The sequence below is a fragment of the Nanorana parkeri genome, unplaced genomic scaffold, assembly GCF_000935625.1.
Source record: "Nanorana parkeri isolate BGI_ZX_2015 unplaced genomic scaffold, ASM93562v1 scaffold55, whole genome shotgun sequence".
NCBI classification, from domain to species: Eukaryota; Metazoa; Chordata; class Amphibia; order Anura; family Dicroglossidae; genus Nanorana; species Nanorana parkeri.
Window position 1 is genome coordinate 419651 of NW_017306323.1, and position 10089 is coordinate 429739.

The window sequence follows — 10089 nt, forward strand, 5'->3', positions numbered from 1 at the left end:
AACTTTTCAGACTGAAAATTATTATTTTTTTCTAATTTTTTTTATTTATTTTTAAATATATTTTATCATTATGTTTTTTTATTTTCTTACCTTTCCTGTCGGGTGGCTCTAGGGAAATATCAGGTGTCTAAACTAAGGATGCACCGATACTAGTATCGGTGCCGATACCGAGTGTTTGGGCGGGTACTCCGATACTTCCTTCCGATACCGGAACTTTTGGCCAGTGGGAGATCTCTCTCTGACCGCAAGTGCCGTTGGAGCTGGCTTCCTTTGCAAACAGGAAGCCGGGCAGTGGGTTATGAGATGCTTGTGATATCATTCAGAGTAATGAAGAGAGAGAGAGGAGCATTTGATCTGCATTAACCTGCTTCAAGTGACTTTTACATTTACGTACTTTTTTTGGGGTGGGGGGTGGGTGGAGGATTCAGTTCTGACATGGAACAAAAGCCAGTTGAAACAGGCCCTTACACAGTTGTAGATCGTTTTAACTTTTATCAGTTAATGTTCTGTTATATTAGGGGAGAAAAAACATTCTGCTGATCTTTTTGGTGATGCGGATGACATTTCTTCAAGCAGTGATGGAGAAAAGCCTCCCACACCTGGACAGCCCATGGTAAGTATTTACAAGCATCCTTTATTTGCTCATAACCAGCATTTGAGGGCTGTACCAGTCAAGGCTATTATTTAGTGACCATACATGCTATGACAATCCTTTTAAGATGTGTATTATACTAACACTAACATGAACTATCAACAGCTGTCATTTACCTCTGAGTTTATTCCTTGCTCCATCACCCATATACACAAGCTTTTGTATTGTGCAGCTCTATGTCACTCATTCCTAGCAGTAGGTTATTACATTAACGGCTTCACAACCAATGGATGTATATAAACGTCCTGGTCCTGAAGTGGCTTATACCAAGATCATGGCTGTTGCTGCAATCATTGAGTCAGGGATCACTGTGCTCTCAGAGCTTCCTGCTCACAGCTGTCATAAGCCCGGCTGAAATTCCGGTTACACGGGATTGAGCATAATGCTTCGTTCAGTTTCCTGTATTAGAGGCCAGGGGAGACTTCTGAGGTCTAATAGACCCTGCCTTGTCACACTTCTTACCGGATGTCCCAATTATTGGGGGCGGTGCTTGTTTGCAGTGACTGCGGATGGCGCCATCAATAATCGTTAGGAAATGTCACCAGCACACCATTCAGAACCATCTCGTGACATGTTTCTGAATAATTGAACACTTGGTGATCCTTAAAGGACTTTGTTGTGCTGGTGACATTTCTTAATGCATAAAGAGAACATGTCACCTCCAAATGTTATCACAGGGGCTTGTTAGTCCCTGTGTGATAGCAATAAAGTGAAAAAAATAAGTGATAAAAAGAAAATTAAAACCAACCCCGCCATCTGCATGTACATGAAAACATGCACACAGGGCATGCACGTGTACGTAAACAAAGATTACACCATACTTGTTAGGTATCGCCACGAACGTCCGAGTGAGAGCAATAATTCTAGGTTCATAATTTGCTGTTCACTCTTAGCCGATTAGCAGTAAACGCTATTAAAATGTCGCCTATGGAGCGTTTTGAGTACCATAATTTTTCACCATTGCACAGGCACACTCAATTGAAATGCTTGACATATTTGCTATCTATTTACTTGATGTAACCCCTTTTATATTTTATCGAAAAAAGGGTATTCTGTTTCTGTGCGCTAAAATTAATTTTAGTGTATTTTATCCTAAAAATATTAGGTTGATAAACATTTGCGCAAATATCATGCAACATAAAAAATTGCAACTCACAGGCAGGGCCCTCCTTACCATCTTGTCTTAAATTGTATTGTGACTGTAATGTCTTCCTTATATTGTAAAGCGCTGTGCAAACTATTGGCACTATATAAATCCTGTATAATAATAATAACTACCTTTTTTTAATTTTATTTTTTATTTTTTTATTCTATAGTGCCATATAATTGTTTGGGGGTATAAAGTTGTTTTCTAGCCAAAAATTCAGATTTTATCGTGTGTGTGCAAAAATTAAAAAATGTATCCAGACAGCAAGTGGTTAAATATATTCTCCACTATGGCCCGTTCAAATGAGAATTGTGAGGGATTGTAAAATACACTAATCCCCATAATTAGAGCCAACGTGTGACACTGCAGCTATCCCACGTCTGCTCTATTGATCGGGAACTGAGCAATCACAGACCGCTGATCGCTCAGTTCCCCATCTTCTCCCTGTAGTCACCACTCCCTGCAGGGATTCATCCCTCCCCTCTCCATTCCTCCAGCACTGACTGGAGGAATGGATGTGGGAGTGGGTGGGCACAGCTAGCTTTAAAGAGGTAGAACCAGCTGTCAATCAGGCAGCGGGGTGGATCCTGACAATATTGTTGGGGTCCGTTCCAGTAGCCCGCTATATGCAGAGTTTTGGGTCACGGGATGACATTAGTATATGTCCTCCTGTGACCCTAAAGAGAACTATGTCAAAAAACATAGTTTACGCTGGAGATGCGGTAATTGTTCCATAGAAATCGTGAAATATGAATTCCTGTGCCGTTTTCTGCTTACCAAGGGGATTTGGATTTGGATTTCAGTTTACTTTTCTATGCTTCCAATTGACCGTCTTTTGTTAATAATTGCTCATTGTTTGTATAATGCTTCCAGGATGAGGATGGACTAGATCATGACCGGCCAGAGGAAGATCCTGTTCCTGAAACCAGAATAGAAGTAGAGATCCCCAAAGTGAACACAGATCTCGGGAATGACTTGTATTTTGTCAAGCTTCCCAACTTTCTCAGTGTTGAGCCCAGGTAAAGTATTGCCCAGTGTACTATGTTTTGTACTGCTTATGCGGGACTATGGGTCCCTGCGGCAATTGTTCCTTCTCTTCCTGTATTTTAATTCTTAATTTAGAAAGTTTAGACTTTTCCCCCTTACTACAGTGTAACCGAAACCATTTTACATTGTAGACCCTTTGACCCACAATATTATGAAGATGAATTTGAAGATGAAGAGATGTTAGATGAAGAAGGTAGAACTAGGCTGAAATTAAAGGTATGTCTGGTTTTATATCTTAGAAGAAGGTAATGCAGACTTTGCTGATTTCTGGAAAGCTGGGACATCATTTAGATCTTGTTGTAAGTGACTACAAGGAATTACATAAGGAATCTGTTTTCCATGGGCAGCATTTGCTGCCTTTTTCCTTGATCTAGCTTTATATAAAGCATCAACGATGTCAAGTTACTGCAGCTATTGTACCTGTCCATTGATGGCTCTGAAAACTCAGGTTGCACATGGTGGGAGACCATGAAGATAAGAAGGCCACATCCAGGGAATAAAATGCTGACATTTAAACACAATAAACCGCTTTCAAGCAAGGTGCACTTGCATTTCAAGGACACGTTCGACGGGTTTTTTCTGGCATGCTCAGAAAAATAATGCACCCTACCCAGTGGATAGAAAATGAAACAAACAATATATAATTAAGCAATGTGCAATCCAACCCTTGTAAATAAATAAACACCACACAAAGAAGGGCTTAGGATCCAACTACTGTCTCTTTTTTTTTTGTACCAGACAGTAGTTTGTTTCTAAGCCCTATCTTTCCCTAATCATCTTCCAGGACAGCAACCTGAGAGATGATTGGTTCCACCTTCTACAGGAAACACAATTAGCAAAACAGTTAAAAGCCCCTCCCCTTCCCCTCGTACCTCAGTTTAGATTGTGTTTCCTACCGTCCAGGACCACGTCACGTTTGTTCTTTTTCTTCCTGACCGGTTGGCCTTGAGGAGTCAACCAGAGATAGATTTATTTGCGACCAGGGGAAACGAAAGACTCAGGAGTTCTTCTCCTTGGGCAGGGAACAGGGCTCCAGGGGAGTGGATGCGCTGGCACAGGACTGGAACTTCAGCCTGGGTTATTCGTTCCCACATTGTCCCCTCGTTTACTGAGGTGGTAGTCTACTTTTATCACAACTGAGGTACGAGGGGAAGGGGAGGGGCTTTTAACTGTTTTGCTAATTGTGTTTCCTGTAGAAGGTGGAACCAATCATCTCTCAGGTTGCTGTCCTGGAAGATTCCTAGAAATACCGTTACCGGTAAGACTAACGGAACATTTTGCCATGAAGTCATAAAATCTCATGGTTTAATGCCTAACGCAGTTATAGACAGCCTGAGGTCCTCTTGTTTGTGCAGCATTCAGTGTAAAAATCCCCTTGGATTACATCTTTTCCTTTATTTTATTCTGTAATGTCACTCTTCTGTCATGGACTCAGTCATGAATTTTATGTTACATGTTGAACCGCTTGGCAGTAGTATGTATTTTGCTACATGAAATGCCCCAGCACTACTGTGCTTTGAACCAATCACATTATATAGCATGTGGCTATGGTGGTGCTGCACCTTCCATTGTCACTGTCTCACCAAATACTAAAGTTTACTCAGCCTGTAAAAAAACCCCCACTGCTGACCTGGAGTGAGGTGCATGGTTGCAGAAATATGACTGAATGCTATTGACCATTTAGTATATATGGTGATTGTGGTGTGGAATATGGTGTGAAGACACTAAGTAGTATCGAACCCACTGCAAGTGCACAGAGCTATTTTATGAAGTTCACAGTGATGGATTGCATTCACAGTTTGGGGAGCACATTCTAGTCTGTATTTGGAGGAGAAGCTGGTGGGTATTGGACTATCACACACTGTATATATAACCTGTTTGATTTTTTTTATTTTTGTCTTTGTACATTGCTTTGTATACTAATATATGTGAGTGGAGGATACTTCATTACTGGGTGATCGCAGTGCACTTGGCAAGAAATATGTTATTAGTGATTTGTACCACTAATAGCTGTTTATTTTATTTTGTTTATTGTCATATTAGGGTAGGAGCGGGGATTTACTGGATCATCAATGTAAAAACTGATTTTGTCCTTTTTTTTGAATAGGTTGAAAACACAATCCGATGGAGAACACGACGGGATGAAGAAGGGATTGATGTCAGGGAGAGTAATGCCCGGATTGTTAAATGGTCTGATGGCAGGTAAGCTTTGGGTTGGACTAAACTTTCCTTTTCTTCTCTTATCCACTGCTTCATCTGTAATCTTTCTGTCACTAGATTGTAGTTGTCTTTTCAGATGAACAGTAAAATAGTGAACCACTTGTGTTCATGCCCTTCGGTTCTGTAATCATACAGTATATGTAGCTCTTATGTAAATCTTTGTGTAATAAATATCTGTTTTGGTTCTGGCAGCATGTCCTTACATTTGGGAAATGAAGTTTTTGATGTATACAAAGCTCCACTGCAAGGGGACCACAACCATCTGTTTATCAGACAAGGAACAGGTTTGCAAGGTCAGGCTGTATTCAAGACCAAGCTTACATTCAGGTTGGTGTGTCTTTAAAAACTTTGGAAAAGTGTGTGTGTGTGTGTGTGTGTGTGTGTGTGTAAAATCAGGTGTTCAGTAATAAATAAAGGTACTTCCAGTGATGGAGAAGGAAAGCTATAGTGGTTCTTGGTCACATTTAATTTGTATTGTCTTTCGAACAATTTTAAACTGATATTTTATATAAAATCCTTATTTAACAAATAAACGTTTAATACAAGGCGTGTTTGTGCTACAGTAAGTGCATAGTTTGCTCTGATAAGAAAGCCTAGCACTAGCTCTGCACTTTCTGGCTGCTCCTTTAGGCTGACTGTCTATATAGCACCATCTCTATCTAGAGACAAGCAGGAAGGGAAGTGTAATGCAGCTGTGTATTTGTAATATGTGATTCTGCTAGTCAGGTCTGTACAGTATAGTAGTAAACCAGCTATCTGAAATCCTGGAGCTCCAGACTTACTCGCTGTCGGTTATCTCTGAAGGAGCAGAAAATGAAAGATTTATGAATATTTCATATTTAACTATAGGAAATATAGTAAAGCACTATACATTCCCTTTAAAGTCCATTTCCACCTTGTAAGTGATTAGCATCTATTGTGGTAATGTAGAGGTGCTGTGATGATGTATATGTGTGCATATTATCATGACTCGCATTGCAGGCTTTCTTCATTTTTTATGAAGTTTTTATTAGGCCTAAATCCTACAAATTCAACATTTTCCCCACAGGAAACCCAGTCTGACGCTGGGGACACCTTGTAAAGCAGGCTGGAAACACCTGCCCCCTCCCTGTGATTCTGTGTAACACGATCACTAAACACCAGCTCTGCCTTTGCACACAATACACTGTCCAGGGTGGGTTGCCACTATTAATACTAATGAATGGGGGTAGAAAGGTCAGTTGTAATATACACAGATTGCTTGCAGAGCACAGAGCACTGTTTTCATGAGGAATTGAGGAAGCTGGCATATGGGTTTGTTTTTTTTAATACCTCTGCAAAGGTGGAAATGGGTTTTAAGCTGGTAATTTAGGCCATTCATTTACTGTCTAGATCTGTTACAATATACCGGTCTACTTAGTGACTTTTAGAATTATCGTACGGAATTCAAGCATTGTCTGCATGATCACATTTTTCGTTTTTTTTTAGGCCTCATTCAACAGACAGCGCCACTCACAGGAAGATGACGCTGTCTTTGGCAGACAGGTGCTCTAAGACTCAGAAGATCAGGATACTTCCAATGGCAGGACGTGACCCTGAGTCTCAAAGAAATGAAATGATTAAGGTAATAGAGAACATCTGTTGACATATAGGGTTAGCTTGTGTTCCACTAAAGAGAAACTATAATGGTTTGGGGAAAATGTCATTTAGGTTGCAAGTCTTATGAACTAAGGGATGTGTTTTTATTAGCTTTTCTTTTAGTGGTCTCTAACTGAAAATCTGTACAGGGCTATGCACAGCAGCATAACATTAGAAGGCAAAGATCACGAGTCACTTCCCTAATTCATTCAGCTGTGTTTGTAATCTGAGCTCCAGCTATTAAGCTGTTTAACTAACAAAGGTTTTTTCACTAAAGGTGCCCATACGCCTTACAACCATCACAAGATTTTATAAAGGCTAAACAACCATTTACTTCTCCTAGTACCTAGCTTTCCATTAATATAAAAACAAAAGCTTAAACCTTATTACGGCTGAAAAAACAATCTCCTGTAAACGCTCATTGCCATGTTTGAATGCAGTCTTCAGGGCCCCTTGGCAGCCTAGTACATCACTCAGCTGTCCAAGGTAGATGTCCCTGTCTACAGAATCAATTTCTAACCTGTGTGAAGATTTATCCACGTTGTGCTCTGCTACATACTACTGTGGTGGGGCAGTCGGAACAATGATCCTTGATAATCCTTTACCAGTTGTCAATCCAGTGAGATTTAGTGAGTTAACTGATCTTGGCTAGAAGAGTCCATACCAGACACTCAGTCCTCAGAGCAGCTCAGTCAGCCTGTTGAAATCGCAGCTTTACACTGAGAATCTCTAAGTGGAGGAGGAGGTGGGCACCGGTGGATCTAAGTGCAATGTTGCTGTCATTTGAAACGGGCTAGCTATGGAGGAATGGAAGGAGAGGAGGCTGAAGTTATCTTAACAACCTATGATATTTGGAAAAGCAAATGAGGGAATGAATTCGTAGTTCCTATGATATAAATGCTTTTCTTAATGAGTGCATTTGAAAGAAATAAGGAGCGCGATGGTATCTACCGTGTTTCCCCGAAAATAAGACCTAGTGCTATCATCAGGGATTTCTGTAATATAAGACCTACCCCGAAAATAAGACCTAGTTCGGTGGTAGGTCTTATATTACAGAGATCCGCTAGGTCTTACTTTCGGGGTATAATAGAATTTTACATGTCACGGCCGCAGCTCCCTCCCTCCCCGCCCGCCGCCCACCTTTCTGGCTCCATACACGGCATTAGGGCAGAGAGCGGCCGCAGCTCCGTACCGCCCTCCCGCCCACCTTTCTGGCTCCATACACGGCATTAGGGCAGAGAGCGGCCGCAGCTCCGTACCGCCCTCCCGCCCACCTTTCTGGCTCCATACACGGCATTAGGGCAGAGAGCGGCCGCAGCTCCGTACCGCCCTCCCGCCCACCTTTCTGGCTCCATACACGGCATTAGGGCAGAGAGCGGCCGCAGCTCCGTACCGCCCCCCCGCCAGGCACGCCTCCCGCCCGCCCACCTTTCTGGCTCCATACACGGCATTAGGGCAGAGAGCGGCCGCAGCTCCGTACCGCCCCCCCGCCAGGCACGCCTCCCGCCCGCCCACCTGTCTGGCTCCATACACGGCATTAGGGCAGAGAGCGGCCGCAGCTCCGTACCCCCCCCCCCGCCAGGCACGCCTCCCCGCACGCCCACCTGTCTGGCTCCCTGGACGGCATTACAGCTGAGAGTGGCCGCAGCTCCCTCCCTCCCGCACGCCCATCCGCACGCACGAGCGGACAGCTGCAGCCAGGTACACATAAGACACCCCCGAAAATAAGACCTAGTGTCTTTTTTTGTGAAAAAAAAAATATAAGACACTGTCTTATTTTCGGGGAAACACGGTAGGATGAAGATTTATCACACAATTTATTCAAAGTCATTGAACTATTTGGAATATAGGTTTTGCGTAAAGGACACATTTGCACTTTTTGGAAATGTTATTGCATGTGATTGCACAGAAAGGTTTATTATATACACACAAGGCTTGAAAAATCCACTTGTCCGCTCGTCTGTGATGAGAGGGTGGCGGAGCCTGACGAGCAGCTTCCCGGCCAGTCGTTGTAATTACACGGCTGGCCGGGAGCTTTACACTGAAGCGATCGAGCGTCTCGAGACGCCCGATTGCTTGTATTACCAGCAGCTGTCACTGCAGATCCCGAGGCCCGATGCGACCGGGACCGGCACGGCTCTGTGACAGGAGATCAAAGGGAGATGGGTACACGATCTCTTACCTGAGCAGTCTTCCAGCAACTTGTTTCTGAGATCGGGCCTGTCTATCGGCGGCTGTCGTCTGCCCACACCTGATCCTCCTTATTTCTTCTCCCCGCGTCCCTGTGGCGATCGTGGATTTGGGCGGTGAGGGAGGGAGGAGGTGCGGAGCGTGGATGCGAGCGGGCGGGTCTGGCAGCGGCAAGCGTAAGGTGGGGAGGTGTGGAGCCGTGAACAGGGCCAACCAATCGGAAGCCGATTAATCGATGATTGAAAAAGTTGACAACTTTTTCAATCATCGATTAGTTGTTGCAGCCCTAATACATACATACATACATACATACATACATACATACATACATACATACATACATACATACATACATACAATCACAGGCTCACTCAGCAGCCACAGGGAACCACTTTCACATGAAGTCTAGTGCTAACCCACACTTTTTCCCTAACCCAGTATTGGTCCCTCCTCTGTGTCAATCAGATCGCTGTTGCTTAAGACTTGCTTTAAACGCTGTCTGCTGGCTGCAAGTGATAAATATGTATTTGATTTGATAAATGTACTCGATTTAAAATAATTGCATGCTTATTTTTTTAGTACTGTATATAAAATGAAAATAACTACAAATTCCTTGAAACCTTTCTTGTATATACTAACCATATGTGAACAGGAGGTTTGCATGTGCCGTCTGCTATTTGATTGCAGAACCTCAGAACTTAGGTGCACTTTCCCTGTGTACATAATTTATAGGTTTGTGTTGCAGTGTAGTTCATTATCATAATGTTTTATTGGCAGAAAGAAGAAGAAAGATTGAGAGCCTCAATCCGCAGAGAGTCTCAACAGCGCAGAACCAAGGAAAAGCAGCACCAGCGTGGGCTGAGTGCCAACTATCTGGAGCCTGATCGCTATGATGATGAGGAGGAAGGGGACGAGTCTATAAGCTTGGCAGCCATTAAGAATAGATATAAGGGAGGAAGAGGTAAATGTGTATGTCTGAGGAGCACAATTGTGACATATTTCTTGTTTCCACAAGGAAAAGCTCAATCATCTGTCAGAACTCCATACATACAGATTCAATGTATCAGGCCTGTCACTAATACATGTCTGACAGATTTTCCGAGTACAAAGATATTTCCAGTATCATTTCCTAGTTACATGAAAGATTCTTTGTTTTGTCTTGCACACTCGCAGAGTTAGGTCCTTCAAGCAACTTTTGTGAAATGAGATATATATA

At 42.8% G+C, this 10089-nt stretch overlaps 1 protein-coding gene across 3 annotated transcripts in view; it reads left to right on the forward strand.

Moving 5' to 3' along the window:
• Nucleotides 1-10089, forward strand: part of LEO1 (LEO1 homolog, Paf1/RNA polymerase II complex component) — a 17904-nt gene that overhangs the window by 3674 nt on the left and 4141 nt on the right. For 2 of the 3 annotated variants that reach the window (XM_018576044.1, XM_018576045.1), the window contains exons 6-12: nucleotides 524-613; nucleotides 2673-2818; nucleotides 2978-3062; nucleotides 4954-5048; nucleotides 5259-5393; nucleotides 6534-6669; nucleotides 9651-9834. In XM_018576044.1, coding sequence (XP_018431546.1) covers nucleotides 524-613; nucleotides 2673-2818; nucleotides 2978-3062; nucleotides 4954-5048; nucleotides 5259-5393; nucleotides 6534-6669; nucleotides 9651-9834 — 871 coding nt within the window. The remainder of the gene's footprint in view (nucleotides 1-523; nucleotides 614-2672; nucleotides 2819-2977; nucleotides 3063-4953; nucleotides 5049-5258; nucleotides 5394-6533; nucleotides 6670-9650; nucleotides 9835-10089) is intronic. The other variant, XM_018576046.1, reaches the window with a different exon arrangement.